General features: G+C 41.8%; 1 protein-coding gene across 1 annotated transcript in view; it reads left to right on the top strand.

Moving 5' to 3' along the window:
- The first annotated feature begins 6245 nt into the window (after nucleotides 1–6245).
- Nucleotides 6246–27387, top strand: part of LOC132316805 (chloride channel protein C-like) — an 82288-nt gene continuing 61146 nt past the window's right edge. Inside the window, exons 1-8 of the mRNA XM_059815884.1 lie at nucleotides 6246–6496; nucleotides 7407–7536; nucleotides 11698–11778; nucleotides 12758–12933; nucleotides 15049–15141; nucleotides 17863–18106; nucleotides 21503–21697; nucleotides 26461–26558. Coding sequence (XP_059671867.1) covers nucleotides 6246–6496; nucleotides 7407–7536; nucleotides 11698–11778; nucleotides 12758–12933; nucleotides 15049–15141; nucleotides 17863–18106; nucleotides 21503–21697; nucleotides 26461–26558 — 1268 coding nt within the window. The remainder of the gene's footprint in view (nucleotides 6497–7406; nucleotides 7537–11697; nucleotides 11779–12757; nucleotides 12934–15048; nucleotides 15142–17862; nucleotides 18107–21502; nucleotides 21698–26460; nucleotides 26559–27387) is intronic.

Below are 27387 nucleotides of genomic sequence, written 5' to 3'. Positions count from 1 at the left end.
TTATGATTTTTCACCATTTCTTAATGGAAGCATCCCAACCTTCTGCTTTTAATATATGCAGTATGGATAAAATGTAAACATGGTTTTATAATGTATAAACTATGCAGTTTGGGTTTAAAAAAAAAAATACGGTATATTTGTTAACTCAGAAATACTGAAGGAATGGCTCTGCAGACATAAACAAGGAAGGTTTTCATCAGCTGCTTTGTGCTTGTTCCCACTCTACTCCCTGGTGATTATTATAGATGTGTAGGTATTCTGATTTAACACATTGGCTGTTTTCATTTTGAATTACTATCATTATTATATTACTGTTATTATATTTTTAAGCATGGAGGAATGAGAAAGGGAGGGGGGGAAGGGTTTGATTTCCCTCTGCAATTTCTGCTGAATAAAAATTACCAAGAAAAGGAGAAATTTGGTAGAGGTAAACACATCTGTTACTGACTTGAGAACAGACCTTGAAAAACTGGCTATTTTTTTCCAATTGTCACAGGAATAAAAGCTGTTACAATTAGGATGAGAGCAGCTCAAACAGTAGAGCTGTGAAGTTATCATGAAGATGTGGAAGAGTGTTTCTAGCAGATCTTTCCAGTGTCATGAAAATTGGGTTAATAGGGGAGAGAGGATTGAGCCTCGCAGAATTACTTTGGGAGATGAACTAGCACTTGGAACTCCTTAAATTCAGCCTGACAGGACTTAACCCAGTTCTGTTTATCTCTTTCACTTTTTTGAGATAGAATAGTCCTGCATTTAAAATTGTTAAACATTGTGGTGAAGTACAGCAGCTTGAGATGACTCCGTTTCTTTCAGGTTTTGATACGCAAAACTTGCCACCATGAGGAGCTGTGGAAACCAAAAGCGTGGAAGTGTGCGATGCTGGGGGCTGGCTCTTCAGTCCCCAGGTTAATCTAAGTGATTGGTGATTGGCAGTTTTAAGTTTAAATGTATGCGTGTAGTTAATAGGGTCAATGCTGTTAATGAGAAAAGTCTATGCGAAAAGCTCTTTGCTTTTGTTACGGTATCAGGTGAATTGCCAGCAACCCTGACCCCTGCCTTTTCTGGCTGACAGTTTCTTCCACTGTTTGTTGGTTGCTGGACCACAGTTTCAGGACAGAGCGTTATTTCTCCTCTCTGGGCGGTGTGTCGCACTTTGAACTATGGGACTGTCCGCTTCTGAGAAATCTCTAAAATAACTCCTTGCCACATCATCACAGTTTCAGGATTCATGGAGACAGTCATGGTCGTCTTGATTTGTGTTTTCTGGAACCGTTTCCTGTTGTATGTACTTTTTCTTTCAGTATGAAGACCCGCAGATTAAATTTATGATCTCATAAGGTACTACTAACCTGTAACAATATATTGGATTTGTTACAGCCTTATCAGAAAATGTTTCAAACATGTCCTTACAGTCAGCATCAAATGTATGAGTCACTGCATTTATAGCAAAATTCTCATGCTAAGTTAGTACTATATTTCATTCCTTAAATGCTGTAACTTTGAGGTACTGAAATAATGTGAAATGAAAATTTACAGGAATGATGTTTCTAGTTAGCGACGTTTTTATATCGCTATTAAATCACTATGATAATTATTTGCTTCCTTGAGCTGTCATTCAGATTGCACATTGAACTCTCATTATTTAAAATCTTTGAGTGTCACCTCAATTAGTAGTGTAATGGTTTTGATCTTCAGAGTGGGATGCTGTGAATAGGTACTGCTTCAGAAGCTCTTTATTCTACCGTTCTGCTTTCAATCTGTGAAAAAAACCCCAAACATATTCTGAACTGCTCATGTTCCTTAAAGTAGTAACTATTCCTTCTGGCATTTCAAATACTCTTCACTTTTACCTTCAGATTTGTTTGGAATTGTTGTGCTATTCATTCAGTGTAACAATGTTAACTCTCAATCTTTAATGCTTTGCTGTATTTTTGTGATTTTATGATTCTATAATAGCTGTATGATGGTATTAAAACAGAAGCCAACAAAAGTGGTGCACTGCTTCACTTGACAGATGCACAAATTGCATACGCTGCACTAACAAGCCTGTAGCTGAAGGCAAGGTGATGGTGGAAAGGGAAGGAATTAATATAATTTAAGTATGTACAACTCCTGACACCATTCAAAAAATATGCTGTTCTCTGTCTACATAAAATTGGGGTGCCAACTAGGTATTTGCTTGTTTTTTACATGCCTGCTACTACACAGCTGAAATTACATTATATAGCCATCTAGATATATGGGTGATCGGTAATTTGTGCCCAGGTAGGATTTGTTTACTACAACCATAGCAAGAATTAGAGTTCTGTTGTAGCTACTTTTATGTATAGTAGCTGGAATCTGGTTTATATCTGTACTATTTAAAGACAAGTGGCAAAATGTTTCGGTATTAAATTCATGGTGTATCACTAATGCTGTTTGGTGGGTAGTTGTTATTTGCTGTGGCTTGTAATTTAGCAATACTTATTTTGTATTTTCACAGTATTGGTTGGGACTATTCTGAAAGATAACACATGCATGCACATACTCTCACACAAAACATTTAGGCAAGTAAAATTGTGTTGCTCCTTCTCCCCAGTTATTTGGGAGAGGGGTTGGATGGGGTAGCTCAAAACTTTGTGTTGGAGTGGCCAGCTGGTGATAATCATGTGGTAGCTGCATTTCCTCTGTCACCACACCTCGCCCGTAATCCGGATCACCAAGTAGCAGCGATCCGCTCCTTTGCTGATCTTTCTAATTGCAAGGGAGCTACTTTCCAGGTCCTAACTGGAGGCAGCCTAACTCAGCCTGCTTATGCTCACCGAGGAGGAGAGCGCTGTGCTGGTGTTGCCCACCCTCCTTACTCTGCCCTCGCCCTTGTGCGAGGAGTCCCGTGGTCTGCATGGACGCTGCTTGCGAGTGGAACAAGGAGCTCTGTGGCTCCCAAACGGGGTCTTGGCAGCTTGAACGCATGCTTTCTACCCACATTCATACTTCATAATTCTCCCCCAACTAAGTAAAATTCAATTTATAACTTGACTCCTTAAAGCATTTACTCAAAGAAGTGTGTAGCTACTAGCTTTCTGTGGTGATGAACACAGAATACAGACTCCTCCTTTCCCTCCTTGTCTCCAAAGCAGCGCTTCCCAATTAGGCTGTGATCCCTCTGAGGTAAGAACACTTGTAAGTAAGGTAGGAAGCCTTGCAGAAGCAGGTATCGAAGTCAGAAATGAGTGGAAAACCTGGGAATGGGTCACAGCCTGGATTCTCTGCTCTCCGTGGGGGATGCGTGGGAGTTTTATCTTCCAGTATTGAGAAGGTATTCTTCCATCATTGCCTCTGGTTGCCTTTATCCATGGCAAAATTTGAGTTATGGAAGCTTTTGGATAAGCAGAGAGATCCTTGCGTGATGTTTGGAGATGAAAACTTACTGTAGAAAGCAGGACAATCCTTACGCAGACTTTACAGGACTGATAATATGCCCTCCAAAATACTTTGCAGAAGAAAGATGAAAACTCGTATTTGGCAGTGGGAGGCGTGTGTTTATATGGGATCATATTTAACAATGACAGCCAAAATGCATGAGTTTTGGGTCAAATTCTGACAGGGCAATTAAGCAGTACGTATTTCTAGAAGAGGAATTTCTGGTACAGAATGCTTTTACAACACCAATCTGTATTTGCGTTCTTTATCTAAGTATTCTGAAAATAACTATTTTTCTGTTAAGGAGGGAAAATGTCTTCAGGTTTCATTGCAAAACAATGAACGAATGCCCTGCGTGTGTACGTATTTTGTAAGGCCTTGCCTTTACTCTCTAGGGTTGTCTCAACTCCTGCATCTCTGGGATGCAGCTGCGCCCCCCCTGCAATCTCGAGCATCTCTCAGCTTTTTGCCTTCTAGCATTTGGATCCTGGCCATTTGTGCACTGCTTCTCAGAGGTTCATGAAATGTATTTCAGATAAGTGAGAGTAGTGGTGTGTTTAAGTTAACTATAGAGGAGTCAGTGAAAAAAAAACTAATTAGGGGTCAAAGTTTGAAAGCCCATTCTTACTCCTTTTGTTTTTTAAAACTTGAATGTGTGAGCAGGTGCCTGTGAGAATTTGCAGTACAGCTGAGCTGCTGCTGCAGAGGCTGGGTTGGATTCATGTCTGGTGGAAGAGGAGTTGTCAGCTTTGGTCTTCTGGCAACTAGGGACAACAAAGGTAAATGCTCAGGTATGCTTACGGATGGTAATGGCATTCCTGTTTGAGGAAAAACAGCTGTCCTGTTTACCTAACAAATCATCGTGACATGGAATGAGGTATATCTGTATTGTCTGTGAGCAGTGTGACTTAGCCTCATCCCTTGTCCCTAGAAAGGTAGCTTTAGTTTCAGGGATTTTTTTTTTTTTCCCCTTTCTGTATAGTTCAGTGGATTTTGTATTTCTGTTTATGCTGCAATCTCTATAATAGCCAGATCTATTCACATATACCAGTTTGATCTAACACAACTAGAAAATGACATCGTACAAATTCCCGTGTTCCAGAAATAAAGAAACAGGCTAAATGGAGACCTCGCGGTAGCCAGACTGGGCACCTCTGAACAAAGCAGTGGCAGGGTCCCAGCCAGGAGCTCTGCTCAGGTGCCTGCTTTTCTTGTCTGGGCTCTGCTTTCCTTTGCTCTGTTTTAAACTTGGAATAGGACTAGTTAAACCCAGCTTCTGTACAAGCACAAATTAACAGTCTAATCTCAAAACATTTTTGTGCTTAAACCCAAAACTAAGGTCTGAGCTACTGTGTTTAATAAAGCACTTACCACTTTTTAGATAAGAACGGGTCAAAATTAGAGTCAGAACCTGGCTATTCGTACTCAATTCACTGTTGACCAGAGTGATTTAATTGATCACATCACGTGTGTTTGTTGTCAGATAACGTCTCTATGGATGTTTTGGTGGCAAAGATAAATCTATTTCCCTACATCTGAAAGTAACATTAACTTTTCTAACGCCTTTACTGTTGCTCGTAGCCATTCACACGGTTTCCAGCAACAATTATTTTCTAAAGTCTTCGGTTTCCACCTAGACCACTTTTCTTCTCCTCTTTAACTCTTTCTCTTTTTACTCAGGCTGAAAGTTGCCAGGTCTGGAATTTGCACAGTAGTTTTGAAACGAAAACTAGAACAAAATGCCTGATTGAGCTGGCAAAAAACCATGGTCATGGTATAAGCAATTGGATTTAGGCCATTGCTATATCCTGATCTGGAGGTGCCCCCCTGCCCCAGGCAGTATTGCCTTGACAATATGTTTCGTTGCATTTGAGAAGTGTGAGCAGTGGGCCACAAGGAAGCTTTCAGCATTGCAAAAACCATAGGTCCAAAAGGCTTGGTTTCAGATGATTTGCCTGTGGCTTGCGTAAAGATCTTTTTTTCTCTCTCGCCGTTTAGTACTCACTAACTGACAACCAGGAACTATTTATGTTTCCTCATTATTTGAGGTGAGACCTTTCCAAATTGGTCCATGTGCCAGTAAGTGGAGAGCCGCAGAAATCTTTGCTCCGTCTTCAGTAACCAAAAACACGCCTCGGAGGTGGCAAACACATAGCATGTTACCGATTTTTCTTTACAGTAAATATTTGACATGCATCAAGTCTTTTTCTGCTTTGACTGAAGTGCTGACTTGCAAACTACCTTGGGTAAAGTATCCAAGCTGTAGTGAGTTTGATAGCCTAGCAAAAGACTTTTTTCTATCTAAAAAGAAATTTGATATGTAAATTCAAAGGATATTGTGTTAGAGAATAGGCTTTTTTAGGATGCCTATATAATACTGAGAATTCAGGGTTTAACTGAATGTCACTCCAACCTAGATTTTGTTTTATTTAATTAAATCATGTGATTAGATTAGTGGATCAAGATCTTTGGACAGCCCAAAGCACAGTAAGAGATCATCTCTTTAAAACAGACAAAGCCCCTACGGCTTAAACATCCCTGTCCTCTGAACAGTCAGCAAGGAGCCGGTGCGATAATCTTGCTACAGTGGTCGATCTGTTCGTGGAGCGACTTCTACACCAGAGAGCTCCAGCTCAGACAAGTTTTCGTTGCTTCGGCTGTGCTGGGTCTCTGCATAACCACAGCAAACCAAGCCCAAACACAAAGCAGCCAATCTCTGCACCACAGCTACTCCATCCTCGTGTGGAGGATTTTCCATTCCTCTCTCTTCCAGTCTCAAGGAGACTGATCTTGGGCTCACATCGGTCTTGTTGGCATTCCAAAGATTCTTGGAGGCTGCTGTAATGTCATCACTTTTTTCCCATAGGACACACGTGGAAGATGGTGAAGAGGAGATGTTAATGGCAGAAGATCGTGGGCCTGATTTGATTCAGTCTCAGGATCTTAGGAGGCAATGCAGCATCAGCAGAAGCAGTTTAGCGTATTATCACTGCAAAGAGGAGGAAGGAGAACACCTGATAGCCCATGAGAGTTTGGATTATTTGCCTTCACACAGTAAAGTCTATAAGAAGTGGCTACAAGAGAAAACGTACAGGTAAACTTACCTTAAATACTGTTAAGTTGCCTCTAAGCTGTGGGTAAGTTGGACAATCTATGGAGACACCTGATAGCAGAAGGAATTAAGAAAACGTTATTTATTGTTTCTGTACGTAGGAAAATACTTTAATAGAATGTAGAAGGGTGCCAAGTGGCAAGCAACTTTGATTAAAAGCATTTTTTGAAAGTGCTAATGCCTTTGCTCTTGACAAATTATTGAATATGCAAAAAAAGTTTATTAACGACTCCATGTATACAACTTAAAAGGAAGAGACTTTGCAGAGGTTTGGGGGAATGTTTTCTTACTGAGACTTTTCTGGAAATTCACTGCCTCTTAGTGTAATCTGCAGGAAACATGGTGTTTTAATCTCAGTAAGGGTGCTCTAGTCCTAGATGGTGCTAGAAATAAATCAGAAATGATTATTGGTGCACAATTGTTACTAGAAGTATAAGTTTAGGAAAGACAGAAACTAGAGGTAAAGATTTGCACATTTATATGTTGGGTGCTCAGTGCATTAGTTGCAGCAGAAGAAAACAGGAATTACTTTGAAATGAGTTCTGAGTGTTCTACTGAATGCTTGATTACTGAGTCACATAATTGAATTTTGAGGTGGCATCAGACAATCAGCATCTGAAAGCAGATTGCCCTGCTACTTATAGATTAAAAAAACAAAACCAAAAAATCCAACCATGTTCCTTACCCAAATAGAAATGGCTTTCACCTGAAGATAGAGTTCTGTTGAATGTACACTTTTTAAAGAAATATTGGCAAAAACAGCCTCTTGCTCATGCAGTCACGGTTAATGACCAAAATGCTCTAAAAATGGAACTTGCACGTTTGTGAGAGGAAGCATGGCAGATAGCCCTGTGCTGTAGGCTGAGAGGTAACTGTCTTTTCCTATTTCTAGGAAAGAGTGGGATCGATGGCTGCTGATGGGGCTAATTGGAACAGCAGTTGGGATGCTGGGGTTTTTGATTCATCAGATAATTGACTTTCTCATCGAATTGAAATGGGACCTGGTGGAAAATTACCTGCAGGTGAGCAAGAGAAAGTCAGAGTGACCTCTTCTGTGTCTGTGTATTAGAAAATCCACACTGTAAAGTTTTAACTGACTAGAGGTGCTGCCGGTCTAGGTGGGTGTGGACATCTGATATCCTGCGGTGCTTTGCGTAGGCATACTTTGGTGTCCTTTGCTACAGCGTAGCCTATAGTACAGTATAACATCTGATGGTGTTCTTGTCATGAGAATGATGAAGGCAGTCTTTAAAATATTGTGGCCTTCCTCTTCCTCCTTGTACATAAGGGGGATGTGCTGCTTTAGGTATTGTTGATGTCCAAGGGAAGGGATTAGGTTTCTCTTAAGGTACTTAGTGAATGTGGACCTGGTATCAGATATGTTATTTCTTTCTATGTCTGGGGCAGCTATCTTCTGCTAAGGCTGTAATATATTATTGTGGAATGATGAATTTGTCCTTGATGAGTATCATCACCTCTGAGATAATTGGGATGGTGGTGGTAAAAATCACTGAATGGCTAAAAACCAATGTAAATGTTAAGGCATCTCTGACCCTGAGTGCTTGTTTTTCTCACCTGTGCAGAGAAGCAGGTGGTAAAATTTTCACCTGATTTGTGATATCTATGGTAGATAGTATGAATACTGAAGAGCTTTTGTTCCAGCTGAATCCTGACCAGGGAGGGTCAGGCACTCCGTCAGTCAGTGCTGGGGGGAGCCTGTATAACCATCAAGCGTGGTATGCAGCCAGCACACGCAGCAATTCGTGCAGAAGGGGGACAGGGTCTGGGCTGACGGTGCTTTTATGCTCAGCAACGGTGGCAAGGAGATGCTGGAGATGGTCCCCAGCACCCAGGGGAGAAATTACCCCTGACTCAGCAGAGGCCACAACCCGGAGCAAGCTCCCGAGGGAGGGTGCAGCTCTGCAGGTTTGGGGCTGCAGGCAGTGCCTGGGGCATCTCGCTGAGGCTGGAACGTGGCAGATGAGCTCCTTGTCTGGACAGACGTGGTGGGATAGCTGACTCTGCTGGAGCGCTGCAGTGGCTGGATACAGGCTCTTTGGGAAGGACAGACTGGGATGGTTAGGAGGGGCAGTTGCTGTTTTTTGTGAGAAAGCAGTGGGAATGGATGGAGCTCTGCCTGGGGACAGATGAGAGTCAGCTGAGAGCTTGCCGATCAGGGTCAGAGGGCACACCAACATGTGCGATGTTGTTGTGGGTGTCTGCTATCGACCAGCTCATGAAGAATTAGACAATGCTGTCTTCAGACAACTGGAAGAAGTCTCATGGTCACTGGCCCAGATCTCGTGGGTGTCTTTAGCCAACCACCCCAGTATCTGCTTGGAAGGACAACACAGCAGGGCACAAGCAATCCACGAGGTTTCTGGAGTGCCGTGATAACAACTTCCTGATAGATGATTGAGAAGCCAATGAGGGGACATGCTCTGCTGGACCTCGACCTTACAGACAAGTAAAGACTGGTCAGAGATGTGAAGGCTGGGGGCAGAGGTGACCATGAGATGGTGGCGTGCAGTATCCTGAGATTGGGGGTGGGGAAGCAAAAAGCAGGATCACAATTCTGGACTTCAGGAGAGCACTTTGGTCTGTTCAGGGATCTGCTTGGAAGAATCCCAAAGGAGACCATCCTGGAGAGAATAAGGGTCCAGGAGGGTTGGTTGGCTTTCAGGGTTTATCTTCTCCATGGTGAAGAACAGTCCAATATCCAATGAGCAGGATATCAAGCAAAAGGTGGCAGGAAGCTCCTCACAAAACTCAAACATAAAAAGGAAGGACACAAGAGGTGGAAGCAGGGACAGGTGACCCAGGAGTGTGTCTGACCACACTCAGACACACTGCCTGAGTGTGCAGGGATGGGGTTAGGAAAGCCAAAGTGCACCTGGAGTTGAACCTGATAAGGGATGTTGAAGGGCAACAAGAAAGGAAGGAGGTGTCTACAGGTACATCAGCAGCAAAAGGAACGCTAGGAAAAATGTGGGCTTGTTGAACTGGGTAGGGGAGTTGGTGCCAAGGGACTTGGAAAAGGCCAAGGTACTCAATGCCTTCTCTGGGGGAGCTGGCTGATGTCATTGTGAGGCCACTTTTAATTACCTTTGAAAGGTCATGGCAACTGAGGTTCCTGAGGACTGGAGGAAGCCAGTGTCACTCCTATTTTCAAGAAGGACAGGAAGGATCCACGGAACTACATGCCAGTCAACCTCATCTTGACCCCTGGGAAGGTGATACACCACGTAATCCTGGAAACCGTTTCTAACTGTATGAAGGACAAGAAGGTGACTGGGCATAATCAGCATGGATTTACAGTGGATAACAGCCTTCCACAATGAGATGACTGGAGCAGTGGATGTTGTTTATCTTGACTTCTAGCAAGGCTTTCACCACTGTCTCCTGTAACATCCTCATAGACAAACTGATGGTGTATGGGTTAGATAAGTGGACGGTGAGATGGATTTAACTGGCAGAACTGCTGGGCTCAAAGCATTTTGATCAGTGGCGCAAAGATGCCGGTCACCATGGGTGTACTCTAGGGGTCAATACTGGGGCCAAGCACTGTTGGTTATCTATCTTCACTAATGATCTGGATGATGGGACGGAGTGCACCCTCAGCAAACTTGCAGACAAAAGCAAAACTGGAAGGAAGCAGTGCTTGATAGACCAGATGATTGTGTTGCCATTCAGCCAACAGCTTCCTGGGCTGCATTAGGAGTGTTGCCAGCAGGTTGAGGGAGGTGATCCTTCCCCTCTGTTCAGCACTGGTGAGGCCTTGTCTGGAGTACTGTGTCCAGTTCTGGGCTCTCCCAGTACGAGGGAGACATGGATGTGTCCTCTGCTATTCTGTGAAATCAAGCTAATGGAATAATGCTGCCAACTACTGAAGGAAAGATCTCAATCAGTTCACAGATATGCAAGGGAAGACTTATTCTGTGGAACAGGTGGAAGCTGAATATATCAGAGGGAATATCCAAGAAATGAACAAGTTTACATTTTCCACCAGGAAAGCATATATAATGCTCTTGGAATATTATTTCCCTGGCATTTCTTATATACAAACTATGCATATGTTTATAAAATATATAAACAGTGGATGAATACACATGCATACACGTATCTATGCATTTGTATGTATATACATGCATGTGTGTATATATACACACTGAAATATAAATAAAGACTATATGGAAAGAATCCACAGTTCGACTCCAGGGCATGACAACAACCATTACACACGCTGTTGGTCCTGTTGTATTATAAAATTTGTCTTATTGTATTAAACTAATACAGAAGGGCAGGTGATAAGCTCTCCCAGGCTTTGACACCAGTACAAACATGTAATTCCTGCCCTGGAAGACCTTCCCATATAAATACCGCCTTCAGCTGTGGATGAGCAAAACTCATTTTCGTGCACTTTGCTTTGCTGTTTGGCTGCGCTGCACGATGCGCTTACAAAAGCCTTAATGGGACATGCTGCTGGGAAGGCTGCGGTGGCCGGCTGTAACATCGTGACCTCAGAAATGCAAGGGATGTGTTTGACCTGCGCACACAATAAACCACAGCTGAGCACTGCGGAAGGTGGCAAAGTATGTGGAAGCTGAGGAGGTCTGGAGACAGCAGGGCTGCGGTCAGCCCAAGACACAAACAAACAAACCACTGAAAACCCAGGGAGATGGAAACATTTTTTTTAAACATGAGAAGGCCTAGTATGAGAGATGTCTTTTTGGTTAAAATAAAGCAGGAAAGAGCTTGCTCATATATATTCTGTCTCCTAATAATAGCTGCAAATTCATAAAGGTAATTACTGCTGTAAGACTTTGAAGCCTCCATTCAGGCAAAATGTCCCCTGAAGACACCATTTAGAGTTTTCTTGTGCATGTTCTTAAGGTCCTTTAACTCTGCTTCTGACCTGGAAAGGGCCTTGATGAGTAACAACGTATCCTTTATAGTGGCTTTAGAGATGGACAAGAAGTCCTGGAAAAAAAACATGACTTGACTCTGAAAGTCATTATTCACCTTACCGTTACTCCCGTCCTTCTAAAGAGCCTGCACTGCTTGTTCTGGTTTTTCCCTATGGCACACCTTCTGCCCGCAGAAATCTGTGTGACAAAAGATCATTGAAAAGCAGGAGCTGGTCTATGGGTGCCGATGTAGTAATCTATTTGTCAACCGGACAGGATGGCAACATCCACATGACCTGGCTGTGCGCGCTTGGGTCTGGGCTGGCCATGGTGGTCGTCTCTTCAGGCTCAATGCTGGTAAGTGTTACGTCTCCTACCAACAAGCCTATAACGCTGTGATAAACTAAATCTCTGGCTCTTCCAGATACTGGTTAATTCAGTATTTTATTTTAAAAAACCCTTCTATTATACAGCCCAATTGGAGAGGTCTTTCTTGGCCTAAAGCTGGATTCCACCACCCCAACTTGTATAAAAGTGTCTGGGGTGAAATCAGTGGTGGTGGCGATGCAATTTACACTTAGCATGTGGTGTTTATAAAATAAATACAAGTGGCAGCTGGTGTAACTTGTGAAAACTGGGTGTTTGGAAGAGGCCCAAGCCAAAGACCATCAGTCCATATAAAAGTTACTGTTGGTTTTAGACTTTAGATCTTTTAGCTGTGCTGTGTGGGTATCGCTTGCAGCCCAGATCAGTACTTTTACGGGCAGCAAGGCTAACATTGAGCCTTTCTGTCATTTACTGTCCTGCTGTGTTCAATGTAATTATAGACAGGCAATTAGCAGCATAGGTGAGAGAAAAAGTGAATGTTTTACTGATCTTCCCCTGAAATCTAGTAACAGTAGGAAAAGGGAGTTTGCTGTTATATGGGTAATAACCGACCAGTTTTAAGCTATCTAAAATGAACTGCCTGGACAAATCACACATACACGCTGCCCCACAGACAGCCTGTGCAAAGATAAGAGGCTGGTCGGCTTCAGGCATCGGCGGGGGAATGGCAGGGGGCTGGGGCAAGGGCCCTCGTCAGTCATTTTCTTCCCTCGTTACTCCCAGTCCACCTATAGCAACACTGTTGGGAGCTTGAATTTTTGTGCGTAGCCAGAAGTTATATGTGTATCTATGTCATCTGTTAATTCTGGGAGAGTTTGTTCATCAACAGAGCAAGGTGAGGGCTGGACTTAAAAGCAGTGTCCATAGAGACGCGTCTAACACATCAACATTTAATGATTGTTGACTCTGTTTCCCTCTTTTTTTTTTTTTTTTTTTTTTCCATTTGCAGTTCTTTTGCCCAGCAGGTTCACCGTTTGGCTTGCCAGAAATCATTGGGTATTTGAATGGCACTTCTATTCAACATCTTTTTAACATCAAGACCTTTTTAGGGACGTTTGTTTCATGCGTGCTGGCTGTAGCCTCTGGGCTCTTCTGCGGGCCAGAAGGTCCCATGATCCATTTGGGGTAAGAAAAGGCAGACAAAAGTTAAAGCTGTCAGGCTGAGGGTATGGTTTTGCAATCTGTCTTGGTGGCAGCGCTGGCTTAAAAAATACCCTGCACTGGGAGCTCTTCTCACCTGTGCTGTCCTCCGTTGCATTAGCACAACTGTTCATGCCATGAAGTGAAGAAAAATATTTTTTTGCTGTGTGTTTTAAATAGTGGCTCAGTTGCCTAGTGCGATTCCCCGTGAGGCTCAGCAAGCAGTTATCTGGACAACGGCACTCAGTTTTGTTTCTGCAAACTTGTCCCCCAGCTGTGGCCTGCCGGCTGCTTTGCATCTCATGTAACTGCTTTTACCTATGCAAAGTCTGTATAAAAATAAAGCCAGTCTCAAGTGGCTGCGCACGAAAGGGGCGACATTTTTGCAGCCACCCTCACAGGTGCCGTAGGTGGCATTGCGAGGCGCACAGCGATGGACAGCCCGGTCCTCGGGGTCTGTGTCTCCAGCTTACAAAGACGGCAGCCGCCGGTGCCAGCTAAGGGCGACCAGAGAAACCAGGCACTGCTCTGCAAGCTCTGCGGATGGCAGATGGCAGGTCGGGTTGGAGCTGCTTGTTGTTCATGCGGTACTGTAATATTATGTTTCTAGGTAGGGAAAAGTTGACTATAGTCTTTTTGAAGGATGATGTTTTTATTCCCCCTTGCTATATAGAAAGGAAGAGAATCCCCATCACCTTATTGTGGTCTGGGGCCTTTCGAGAAGGGGAGAGGAGGGTTGCCCCATCCTGCTCTGTAGGTCGGAGCGGTTCTTAAAATTTACCGTGTTGCAATACAGCCAAACTTAGTAAGGACTGCAGGCCAGATTTTGGACTTTTCTGTTTTGGTGACATCATTTCCTTTATTCACCATTTAGAGGAGAATCCTGCTGCACTTTATTACCACTATTAAACTGTATCTTGAGTAGACATGGTAAAATTGGTCTCTGCTAATAGAGCTTTAGCATACAGATCTAGCAAATAGATCATTTGTTGGCTGGTTTCCTTTTTTATTTCTGATCCTTTTTGGTTTTGGAAAGCGTTCATCCTTGAGGTTTGTTCTCTGCCTCTCCACCACCCTGACCAAACCTCTCCTCCTTCCCACCACCCTTTCACATTTTCTGTTACTCCGTGGGTTTATATTTATTTATTTATTTGCGTGGAGGTGCAGCACCCTGGGGGATGACTCAGATGCTCAAAAATAGGAGCTCGTGGTTAGTCAGAGGCAGCCACAAACCTTCCAGACAATGATTACCAAGGTTTAGCTCTCCCTTTAGGTTTCTTTTGTTTTCTTTGCTTTCAGACATTTGTCTCCAGGAGCTCAGAGACTGCAGCTGTGATTTTTTTTTTTTTTTTTCTTTCCCCCTTTGTGCTGGGTTAGTAACAGGGATGCATGAGCCAAAGAATTGAATCATATTTCCATGAAGAAAGTCAGCACAGTATTAACGTGATGCCTTTTCAAAACATAGAAATTAAAAGCTAGTTTAATTTAATTTAGCTGGAACCTCCACCATTTTTATTAAACATAAACTCATGTAAAAGCCTCTAAGAGATTCGTTAAGGCCCCTAATTTAAGTCTTGTAGAAAAGTCTTCCAAGATTATACAATGAATAGATTTTTCATTTCACTAAGGGTTTGGATTTTTTTTTTTCATTTAAATGTAGTTTGAAGTGCTGCCTGGGAACACACTGTAACAATTTAAATCATTACACATCTTCTGTTAGAAGTAGGGCTGTTAACCTGGGAACAGATGATTGAAATGATGGGCTATAGTCTGACGTGTCACCACACTTGGGCAGACATTAACATGCAGTTCTTCAAAAGGCATTTCACGGTCTATCATCACAACACTCCTTGCAAAAGAGACATTTAAGTCCCTGAGTCAAGAATCTGAAAGTCTTTAGGAGCCTTCTGCTTTATGTCAACGGGACTTTGCATATTTAAAAGATGTGTTCAACATTTCCCATGTTTAAATCTGTTGACACCGATCTAACTTTGCTGCTGCATGCCGGCTAAGGCTCTGTCCTCCCCTGCCTTTAAACCATGGCTGATTTATGAATAATTTACCAAAAGAGTGCTCTCAGTTATACAACATCACTTTTAGTGCTCTCCTGGGTTGTGGCCTGAGCCAGCTGCAGTTGGACACCCTTGGCCTCCGGCTCCCGATCTTCACCAGGTTTCGGAATTCAGCTGATAAGTAAGTGATGGGCAGAGCTGTGGGGCTCTGGGGGGGCCACCCCACCACCCGCCCTTGGTACCCTAGGGGTGTCCGGCGAGTCGCTGGCGAGCCCATTGCATCCAGAAGGGAAATGGAGATGCCGCTCCAGCAATCTTTCAGCCTTCCTGCTGTTTGTGGCTTTGAAATGGGGAAAAAGCCACCTGCTGTAATTAAAAGAAAGTTGTTTAATTAAACAACTTTAAAGTTCTTTAATTAAAAGAAAGTTCACAAATTGTTTTATCGAATGCTTGTGGAATAATACGTTAATACTGAAGACCTTTTCCCATTGCCTTCTGGGTTGTATAAGGAGGGAGGAAAATGTAGGATTTTTAGGCACAGGCTTTATCCTCAAAATAATGATGCTGGCCCAGGAAAAAAGAGATGATGGGGATTGCACAATGTGCACAGGGGGCCCTTGCTTTATTTTTCTCATTTTGAAAAAGTAAATTGTTTGTGACACTTTTTTAATCTGGCTTTTCTCTGCTCATGCAAGTCTGTGAGATAACTCTGGTAAGCTCTCTCTTGTGAACAGTTCTACTGAAATTATTGAGATTAGTTTCCAGAAAAAGAAATTACAAACCAGTTTATGTCTTCTGGATGGTATTTATTGTCATGTTGACATACAAAACCCTACACAATACTGTTTTTTTTCTAAAGCAAAGAAAAAAAGAAAGACTCCCATGTGTTAATTTCCTAACAAAATACCAAGAATTCAAACAAACAGCCACTGTGAACTATATGTAGCTTAAAAGAAAATCAAAAAGCACCAAAGGGAAGATACGGGATTTCCTTTGCCTTTAGCCTTTTAAGATCTGTCATTTAAATAAATCTGAGACGTGCTGGTTAAACAAAATGTTAGTCATGGCAGAAATCAGCAATTGTGGTAAGAGGAGCAGCAAAACTTTTGTTTTTCTCTGCAGGATCCAGTTATAGTATAATGAGAAAGAAGCGTTAGCTTGCAGTCAGGAACCATCCTGGGAGAGAGAGGTTGTGTGGAAGTGCCCTTCGTAGAGAGGGTTGTTGGTGAGCAGCAGAGACAAATTTCAGTCTAAGCAAGACCTCGCTTCTTTACAAAGACTCCCACTCCCCCGGTATCTTCTGGAGTTATTAAGTAGGCTCAAGAGATGTACCCTCTCCAAGTACAGTCACAGGCAGAGCAGTAACTCAGCAAGCGTTAGGATGTTGAAGGATCTTAAGGCGTCCCTCCATCGGGCAGCTGTAACGGATGTGTAGGAGGGGTCCAGTTGCATTGTTGATACTACTGGTGGGACACATAGCACGTACAACTGACTGGAGCAAGAAGCTGGAGACGTCCAAGCAAAGCTCGCCCAGCTTTTATTGCGGCATGCAGTACCTTTGAGTTCCCTGCTGCTGGAAACAATGTCACTGTGAAGATACGTGTAAGTAAAAAAAAAATCCATGCACAAGGGTGTCTAACTCAGCATTTGTGAGTTGGGGAATATCGGACATGAAGTTGCCGGTGTAGCTTTACTGGTGGGCTTTGTTAAGGGCTTTGACACATGAACGCTCAAATCTTTTCCCTTATTTTCTGTTCATTATCCTCATTGCCACCCATCTTTGTACTGACAAAATTTCTGGACACCACAGAGAAGTCAAAAGGGCCCCCTGATGTTTAGAGATGACTCCGATCTGTTGGTTTTTTTTCCTGAGAACTTGGCATTTCTTAATATTAAAAATCCTCAGGTGTTTTGTATACTTGTTGACTTCAGCTAGTACTGAATGCTCAGCATTTCTGCAAATTATCCCTGAGGTCTCAGGTAGCACATCCAGAAGGTGCAAGTTTTATAAGCTGGTGAGCACTAGTGATTAGTGCATTGTATGTGCAGCATCACCCCAGTATCCCCCGCAAAGGCTGGACTTGAATCTAATTTTTGCAAGGCAGAATTCAAGCATAGTTTTATTTCCTCTTTCTATACCCTTCCCTCTGTTTTGCACACCGTGGCCTTCCTTAAAAATGTAGCATTTGTCTGATGCAGGATGTTGTTTTCATATAATGAAATGGGTGCTTTGGAAAGAAAATCATGTTGTGTGGGGGAAAGTAAATAATAATAAATGTATAAAGGAAGACTGCCCATTAATGCCTTTCTTTACCGCACTGTAATTATTATTTTTTTTTTTTTAATTTTTTTTTTTCCTTTACCGGAACTGGCTCATGGTGCAGATCTCTGCCATTTGAGCTCCTAGTGCAGCTTACAGCAACAGAAGTTTGTTGCTCTTTGGGGTGTATGTGAGCTCCACGCCTTTACAGGGAGGGAGACAAGGCATATATGTTCCCTGTGGATTTCTCAGCCTTTTGCGGACTGAAGTGGCATGTTAAGCCTGCAGGCTCCGGGGCTGTACTCTCATTCTCTAGTGAATCCCAAACTTTCTTACCTTTCTTTTTTCCCTGCAGTATTTCACCCCCATGACTGCACTGTGAAGTGGCACGTCTGCCTGGTGTTAGACTGGTCGGTGCTAGTTCAGCAGCTGGCTGAGGGTTTTGTCAAAGCCAGAGGTCAAGACGGACAGATTTGAACTCCAACCCTAGAGATGCAAGGCTCTATAATAACCCCAAAATAAACCAGCAGGTCTTTAAATTCAGCCCCATAAACCCAGCTTTGACAGGAAACGATGTTTATGGAGGGTTTTTTTTCTGTTTTTTTCCCATTACCCGAATTTTGCCTCTTCTACCTGTTGCAGGCGCAGTTTCATTACGGCTGGTGCGGGAGCCGGGATAGCTTCGGTATTTCGTGCCCCCATCGGCGGGCTCTTGTTCACGTTAGAAGAAGTGTCTTCGTTCTGGGACATCAGGCTAGCCTGGCAAACCTTCTTCTGCTGCTTGATGGCTACCTTCACCACGGATTTACTGTCCTCTTCTCTCTATGGGTTTGTTTACAGAGGTCATTTTGGATTTTTTGAAGCAGAGAAAAGAATTATATTTTGGGTACGTACTGTGTGGGTGTGGGAGGAAATAGATGCAGGGTTTTAGGCTTGTCTCTTTCAGCATTGCTGCTGGGGGAGTAGCGGGGAAGGGGGTCTGAGAAGGGGAAAGGATGGTATATGTACAATTATCAGATCAGTGGATATGGAAGCCTTCGCACTTTACATCTGGTCATCACTTAGATACAACACAGAGTTGTTTTGTTCTGAATTAAAGCGTACAAATAGACAAAGCATGTACTGTTTGCTTGTTACCTAATCATATAAGTTATTAAGATAACTTTCTGTATTGGTGCTGGATAGGAGAGCGATACTTCGAAGTAAAGGAAAAAGCAGAGAAGCTCTTATATAGGGTGTCCTCTCCTTCTGTAGCTGGCTTGAGCTCTCTGTTGTTGCTGCAGGTATTGCTGTACTGTGGCCCTGTTCCTTGGTGCTTACAGATTAAACATTTGAAAACATATAAGCACTGTTTGTTCCTGGTTGCACAACAAGGGTGACCTTCAGCCTCAGCTACCTTTACTTTATTCCTTCCAGCATGACACAACCTTGGTCGTTGAATTTTACTCTGTGTCCTCCTAAAAATAGTTGCTTTTATTATCATGTCTTTTGCTCATTTTTATTGCAAGATGATTCAATAGCGATGTGCAAGTATCATGATCTTCTCTTCTTCTTACCTAAATATCCTTCTTTGTGTTTGACTTGAAGATCAATTAGAGAGCTAGAAATAAAACCCTGGTTTTTTGAATCCCAGTCCACTTTTTACTACTACGTGAATTTTTCCTAAGGTAATTCCCTGATCACTTTCATTGATCTCTGTATTTCTTCTGGCTTGTATCTCTCTAGCAACACAGAAACCAGAGATTATGGGATTTTCCACCTTGGTTGGGAAAATCGGCAATGCGTTTTTGTGCACATGCTGCCTAATGTAATGATTTTGCATATGCTATGAAAAAGTATTCGGGGTATATTTGCTTTACCACGAGCTTAGCTGAGGCACATGGAGAAGACATTGGTTTTCAACCCAAATCCTTTTTGTGGTCCAACTCATAGTGCAGTCCCCCAAACAGTTGCAGTGACACAACCAAGAAGGTAAAAATTTGTTGCAGAAAGGTGAGACTACATGGACAGGGAAGAGGTCAGACTTTCTGAAGCTAGATTCATTGCTGAAGCCAAAGTATTTTGTAATGAACAGCTGCATGCACAGGGGAGAGTGGATTCACTTCAATTGCTATTTTACAATAAGCATTGCTCTTTTAACACTCCTTTCAGGATGTTTTCTGAAAAGAGTCGTGGATTCTGTCTCCTCCTATCTTCTCTTAGTGTCATTAGAGGGAAAAGCTAGCTAAAATGATTATCAACATGACTCCTGGTAGAGTTCAATAGTTTTTGGCTCTCAATGTGCTACAGATAACTAGAACCGTTTTCATTTCACTGAAGACGGGGCTCGGGGGAAATTTTGCTTCTTTCATGTTTTGTGGCATTAACCAACACAGTTTACAGTGGATAAACTCTGAGTTGAAAGCTTGTGGGTTATGTTCCTCAAGAAAACTATTTGTTTTCTTTAGTTTCATTCTCCCTAGCATAATGTTACAAGGGGAATTTATTGTACTCCAGAGCATGAGATTTTCAGGAAGCTTCACTTTATTTTTACACAGACGACTGGATTATTTATAAAGGTGAAACTTGCTCTGTAGATAATAGATTTTTCTTGATGACTGGCCAAAGCCTGTGGTTGATACAACAACAAAAACAAACAATACACTGTGCCACCTTTCATTTCCAGTGTGTGGAGCACTTGCTTGACGTTACCTTTATTGCCACACATGTGCAGTGTAATGTAATAAAGTAAAGTAATATATTTACTTAAAAGAAACATCTCGGTATATCTTTCCCTTAGGAAAAATGAAGGTAGGGAGAGAAAACGATAAAACTATGTATGTCCATTTTCAGTTTTAATGCAGGATTGGAATTAAGTAGAACATAATGCAAGACATTTGGATCATGCAGTAAATAAAACAGAGTATTTCTACTTCAATTTAAGCTACTTGTCTCTGAATTTCAACATCTTAAACATTAGATCTCTTTAAATCCTTTGGAAAAGGATGGATTTTATTGCAGCTATTGGTTTTGCTTAGTACATAGAGTACCTACATATGAGACGGTTGTAGTCCTGATTATAAGGCACAATACACCTTAAGTCTCTCCCTACTCCCTGCGAGTGTACCCTGCAGGTGTTGGGCTTCTTGTTCTTGGGAATGGCTTCTGGGATTCTCTCTCTTCCAGACCCGCTTCCTCAGTCTGCAACACCCTGTGGACCAACTCTTCAAGCTCGGCTGGATTTTGACCCCGGTATTCCTCCTCTCAGGAAATACCACCACTGTTTAGTACAGCCACCTGGTGGATTTGTTAGTCTAGGCTAGCTGTGCCAAGAACAAGAATAAGATTAAGTGTCAAGAAGAAGAAGAGGAGGAAGAAACAATAGTTTGAACAGTAAGAGGGCTTGTGCACTTGCTCAAGCAATTTCAGGAAGGCCGACAGTTTCTCCTATCCCCTACACCCAAGATTATACCAGTTTAGGTTTTTTTGCAGGCAGCCCTTGATGTGTGCCCTTACTGCTACTTGCCAGGTAGCTTTTTGAGCATTTCGTGATCTCTTACTCTGTCCAGATCCTCATCTTGACAAAAAGTTGTCCAAATCTAAGCCTGGGCTAAGGAAATAATATCCTCACAGCATTTAATAGACTGCCACTGATCTGCTGACCCCTTTTTGTTGGCTGGAAGATAAAATTAAAACATGATACTGCTCTCATCCTTGCTGCCTGTTGAGGAATTAAGCAGAAAATTCAATTACTATTCCAGCTTCCAGATTATTTTCTATGTTTGTGATTTGTTGTTCTGCAAGTTGTTCCAGATCAGCATCAATTTTCACAGTTTTACTTAAATAAATTTACTTATAAATGATCTCAATGCACATGGATGCAGGTTGGCACTTAATAAATGAACTTTGCCAAATTATGATGTAGATATAGACACAGTGAGCAAAGCTCTGGTTCAGCAGAGTCTTTTGAAGTGTTCCTTAAGGCAAATATATCATGTTATTTGGATATAACCAGAAATGCTGAGTGCTTGTGGTAACTGCAGTGCATCATAGAGGTTTCTGCTATTTGTGCCAACACCAGTGTCTACCTGCTGGTTCCACTCCTGTGAGGTGTGCAAGAAGAGTACACCATCTCTCATGATATAAGCTTTAAATTAATTAGCTGAGCTCCCTAAACCGCAAGGAAAGATTTATTTCCTGTAAGGAAATTACTTCGTGGTATCAGGTTTTGTAAGAGAGGGTGCAATATTTCATGTCACTGACAGGACGCTCAGAACATCTTTTTGTCCCTTCTTTGACTCAGGTTAAGAACTTGCTGGACATGAACATCTTGGCCTTTGTTCCGACTATCCTCCTTGGAATGCTTGGAGGTCTTCTGGGAGCTCTCTTTGTTTCCCTAAATATAAAGATTAATAAATTACGTATGCAGTTCTTCAATTCAATTCCAAAATTATCCCTTAGAAAAACAAGCAAGCTGTTGGAAACTGTGATCATCCTTGTAAGTAAATAATATGGTTCTCTTGATTATATAATATTTACAGGGGCTAATGAGGGCAGGTCATAAACTGGCTGGATGGAAAAGTGGATCTCACCTGCTGGTACTTGACAATGTGCAACAGAGTACAGCAAACATGGTTTTCCAAAGTACATATAGGTCTTTAACGTTGGTGGGTATATAAGAATGGAGAAGACATGATTTGTTTTGGTGTTCTGTTTTGGTGTTTAATGCTTGAAGTATTTTATCTGTAGAGTTGCTCTCCCACTGCTGCTCTACTCCAATGATACTACATCAACTTAGTGACATGTAGCACTTAGTTGGTGTGCTTTTGCATTTATTTGCAGTCTATGGAGGGCTGTCACAAGTAGATTTCATCCATTTTTCTCCATTTTTCCTTGCTAGTGACTGATCCTCTCGTTACCCCACACAGCTTGCTTATGTAGCAGAACAAGGTGGACATCCTCCTCCACACCTCTGCACCTGGGCACTTTTTCAGCTGTTATATTGGAAAGAACAATTAGGAGACTATTACCATAACCATATGTATTTTTGCCTCAAGACAACAAAGGAGATCTCTGCCTGTTGTGAGAAGAAGAGATGCATGAAGAATAAATGTTGTAGGGAGTTTAAAAGTTATGGGTAGGCACAGAAAGCTTTCTGGACCTAACTGTATCTGGAGTCAGTTATCCCTAGTTGTTACTGATGGAGGTCAGCCTGGAGCCTCAGATGTCCTGATAAGGCACGATAGGGCCATTTTACCTCTAGACTTTGGAGTTTCCGTTTGGTATTGTATGGCTTTGGGGAGGGTCATGCCCTTGGAATGAAAAGGATATAGAGAAAAGGTTCCTGTATTATGAACATTTTCAAAATTTTCAATTTTATGCTTTGGTTATAACTTAAGTATGTTGTTAAATGTGGAGGAAGGAAACCTTCAGAGCTTTTCTACTGTACTTTTAGTAAATTGTGCAAATTTGGGTTTCTCTGCAAGTTTCTCTAGTGAATACCTGCTTGTCATAACTTTTTTCCCACCATTTTTGAGGGAGCCTTTCTAAGGAGTTTTCAGATCTTTTTAAGTGTGGGGATGGCCTTTCTTTAGGGAAATTGGTGCACACTGAAGCTCCTTTCTTCTGCCCTCTCTTAGGCAGACTTGCCAGTATGTTTTATATATGCTATATATTTTTTTTAGATATACCTTCTCTTCCCTCCCTCCTGGAGAGAGGGTTGCTCAGTTGTAGACCAATGGGTTGGCCGTATAGATGCTCTCCTCCCATCAGCCCAGACATGCCTTCAGCAGCCTCTACTCCGAGCCAACAAAAGGACATAAGCATCAGGGAGAAGCAATCACCTTGGCTTGCATCAGCTACTCGGATGATACTGGGAGGAAAACATTTAGTATTTTAAATACAAGAGGGGAAACTTTTGGAGCTAAAAGTGTGAATAACCATGGGTTGAGGCATGTGGTCAAGTCTCTGCAAGCTCTCCACAGATTGGTAGAGAGACGCGTATGTTTTCCATAGGTTGAGCTATTTTTCCTCTCCATAGGGTCAGAGAGAGTGCATTTCATTTAGTCCTTGAAAGCTGTGCATGCTATGGCAGTCCAGCTCCTCCTCCTCTGCCTAGTTCTCTGTTGGCACATCAGAGGTGAAATCTGACCTCCAGTAGGAGGAAGAGGAGGAGGAGGGATCCCTGTGAACGGACTGTGCTGGAGCAGGCCCATGCCATCAAGGACAACTGGATTTTACCTCCTCTTAGCGGCAGGATGTCGGCTTTTCAGTTTGCAGCATCTCAATGAGGGGAGACACCTTGAGGAACCTCACTTAAAGCTTTTTGCTTCCACGTTTGAAGGAGTGGGTAAGGTAGGTAGGCAAAACAGGTTTTCTCAGCTCTAGGGAGAATCTTTCCACTGCCCAGCCTTCTTTCGTTGTGCTACAAATTTGCTCAGAGTTTTTACAAAGGACTCGGGATTTTGTGCTGTCGAGTGCTGCAGTGAGACATCCTAACAAAAATCCAGTTTTCAAACCAGCAGGATGAGGAGTAGAGTCCCATGTGTGACTCCCATTAGTCCTGTGTAAACTCCACGGTTTCCAAAGGACCTCTGTTTGTGAGAGGTCAAGTTTGTAACAATTATTATTGTAACAATTTGGAGCCGGAGATCTGCGTTTGACAGCCATTTCCCCTGCTATTGGGAAAGGTTTGGCTTTCTCATAGTATGTTACAAAGACGTTGCATAAACTACTTAAACGCATAAAACCCACATAGTTTCTTATTACTTTTTTGTGAAAAAACCCAAACAAAACAAGGCATAACATAAGCCAGCAAGACCCAGTATGTTAAAAGATACTATAGGATTAAACTTAAGATCAGCTACCAAACATTTAGTGTCAGACATAAATAAAAAGTCTCCTAAGAGTTATTTTACATTGTTTAGGAGTGGTGCCTTACTGACTCCAAAAGTTCATAGAGCAGTTAGCACCTTGTCAGATCATACCTGAAACTGGGAGAACAGCATGTGTTCTGTAGGTCTGTAGTGCTTACAAGAACTTTTCTGTTTATATATTTTTGTCTTCATCCTTTAAATTTTTTAAAAAATTACTGGTTTTTTACATTAACTTTGTAGCATGAACTCTTATTCAGAGTGTATTTCCTTTTTATTAGCTCTAGGAGATCCTGCTCAGGTCACAGTCCTTATTTTATTATAACTTGGCAAAAAAAGGGCAGGAAAGAAACTGTTTGATCTGAGAGAGAACCATACAATTCTTCTTTTTTTTTTTTTTTTTTTTTTTTTTTTAGTAAACTCACATAATCAGGCAACTAAAAGAAACTATGTCACAGTGACTTTAACCAAAAATAATCTTGTATAAACCAGTCTGCATTTACACTTGGAAAGAGCCCATCACAGTATCTTCCACACCCACAACATAACCCGGAGTACCATTCCTTTGACTGGAATTGAATATCTAATCTTCAGCCCATAGATTAGGTGAAGCCGTCTTCCTAAGTGCCCTTCTGCCCCTTGGCCTGTGCTTGCTTCTCCTCAATTCATCACCTTTCTCTCTGTGAGGAAATCACAATGTAGATAATGTTTTGCCAAGAATCTGGCAGAGCTATCTTTCTTTTTCTAATTTTTTTTTATCATGTTGACTAATGCTTCTCTTCCAAAAGCTCAGTGTTTCCATGGGCAGGGTGAAAAATTTAAGGATATATGCATATATACTTATATATTAAACTGTCAAAGCTTTAAAAGGTTACTTGAAAGGATTATTTTTCTACGTAGCTGTGAAGATAGGCTTCTGCTTTACGTATGTGCCACTGGCTCCAGGCTAGCTGTCCTTCTAGCTCCCTTTGGACTTTGGGACTTTGGCAAAAGCTTGACCTGGGCTTGAACTGTCCCAGTGTTAAGTTTTCAGAAACAAAACCTGACCTAAGCTTTGTGAAGACCGGACTACTCCCAGTTTCATCTATCTCTTGTAGATGCGCTCAGCCCATAAGCTTATAATCTTTGAGATACAGGGAAACAAAGGCTTGAGATATGATTGTCTGACAAACGATCACAACTGCACACAGCTGAATCTCAGCTTCAGGGTTTCTGTAAATGTGCTACCTGAGCTGTTTTATAACAATCCACAGAGTGCATGGAACCTTGTGCTTGGAAAATATATTATTATGGCTGTGTGTTCCAGTAATTTCTCTCCAGATGTTTACTGAAATATCTTCTAATTTTTTTTTTTTCAGGGTGTATCTTCATTTATTTAGAAATGTGAATTCATCTCAACTAAGATTAAAAAACTTAATGTTAGTTTTGAATGAAATATGACTATGTTATATTGAACTATGTTATGTTGAAAAATACGCGTAACTGAAATACAGTCACCTCATGTAAAAACTTCCTTTTGGCGAATGCAAAGCAGCCGGTGAAAACACTACCTGCTGTGCTCTGTTTCAAACATTTCTGGTTTCATTCATGTTTACTTCAAAATGGGTATATGGAAAACTAGTAGAAGGACCTGATAAAGTCTCTTCATCCATTTGGATTGCAATGTCTGTGTCTCTACGGTATACTATGTAATCTGCTTTAGGAATTATAGCGGTCTAGCATTGCGAGGATGTCTAGGAACTTCTTTCTGTTGATCACCTGAGTAATTAGTCCTTTCATAACATCCTTCTTAAAAGGGAAGGGAAGCAATGAGTTTACGAGTTAGAAACAAGTCTTTAGCTGTTCAAACTGACCAGGGACTTCAAATTTGCATAAATCAATAAGTAACTTAAATTGAAGCAGTGGAATGTTTTTGACACACAGCATAATTTTAAGTACCAACCAAAAAACTAGGTCCTTAATGAAAGACTCATAGAACCCGAGTCCTTGCTGGGCACAAGTTGCAGTCTCAGGGCGGTGACCTGCAGGGAGCTCTGGCTGACCACGTCTCCACTGACTGCCCCCCCCCCCCCCATGGTGTGGGGTCTGGGCATGCACAGAGCGTCCCACATGCTGCAAGTCTTTCTGGAGGTAGCGGTGATCTCTGGTTGCTAGAGTTGGAGGCCAATTACCTAGTTGCAACAGCAGAGTCCCTGAAGTTAGATGGGATGAACCTGGGTCTTACTCATTGCTTATGAGCAAGTGCTGATCTTCTGGGATATGTGAGCAAGAGAAAAGGACAATTTCCATGTGGTAACTGCAGGCACTAGCGATTTTGGACATTTTTCTTTCTGTTTTTGTCTGTTTCTATATCTCACAATAGTCTATTTACTTATTTTGATGCCTGCAGGTATGTACGACGACTGTTACAGTATACTTACCGTATTTCTTTCCGTGCACCCCAGTCATGAACGTGAGAAGCTACTCGCTGAGAAACAACTCAGAAATGTAAGTTGGGAGAGTCACCAGGAGCATATCTATGTAAATACAATTATTAACCATTTCTCCCAGTTAGTTGTTACAAGGATTTGGGACGGAAAAATTCAAAGATGTATCAGAGCTGAATGTTTAAAATGAATTCATGTGGAGACAAGAATCACACTTAATCTTTTAATCACTGAAATTTAATCACACTTAAACTTTTCCAGTGAGAGGCATTTGCCATCATGTTAAATTAAAGAAAAACAAAGGAGAAAGAAAGAAACTAAAGGGAGTTAAAAAATGAAAAGAGCCTGAAACATGGCTTTATGTATCACACAAACAGTTTTTCAATTTAGAATCCTAATTTTGATTTAAAAGGTGTATAGGCATTATAAATAGGTATATAAGCCTATAGGAGGGAGGCTGTGCTTTAACCGGAAAGCTGGAACTGGAAACTGATGAAAAACCTTTGTTATTCTCAGCTTCAGTCAGCTACTATTGGCTGAGGAACATGATTTGTTCAGTCCTTTATATAAGAACACCAATAGGTAACACATCAGAGGCGCATGCCACTACAGCACAGACTGTAATCTGGGGACTTAAAATGACAAATACTGTGTCATTTATATGTGCCTGAATGGTTAGGGATTTTATGGGTGATACAGTTGAAGAGAACCTTGAATCTGATACAGGTTTTGCAGTCCAAGTATCTTTCTTGAGAAATACCTATGAGGACTCCAGAGGAAGTAGAAAAAGAATTGCTCAGATTGAGGTTAAATGACAGTTTGATTTCACAGTCATTGCAAATGGTCACTACTGACTTGTAGTTTTACAAATTCATAAATTTGTAAAATTT

Source organism: Gavia stellata, chromosome 3 (genome assembly GCF_030936135.1).
Source record: "Gavia stellata isolate bGavSte3 chromosome 3, bGavSte3.hap2, whole genome shotgun sequence".
NCBI classification, from domain to species: Eukaryota; Metazoa; Chordata; class Aves; order Gaviiformes; family Gaviidae; genus Gavia; species Gavia stellata.
The sequence above is the reverse complement of the archived record's forward strand: the minus strand, read 5'-3'. Positions and strand labels throughout refer to the sequence as shown.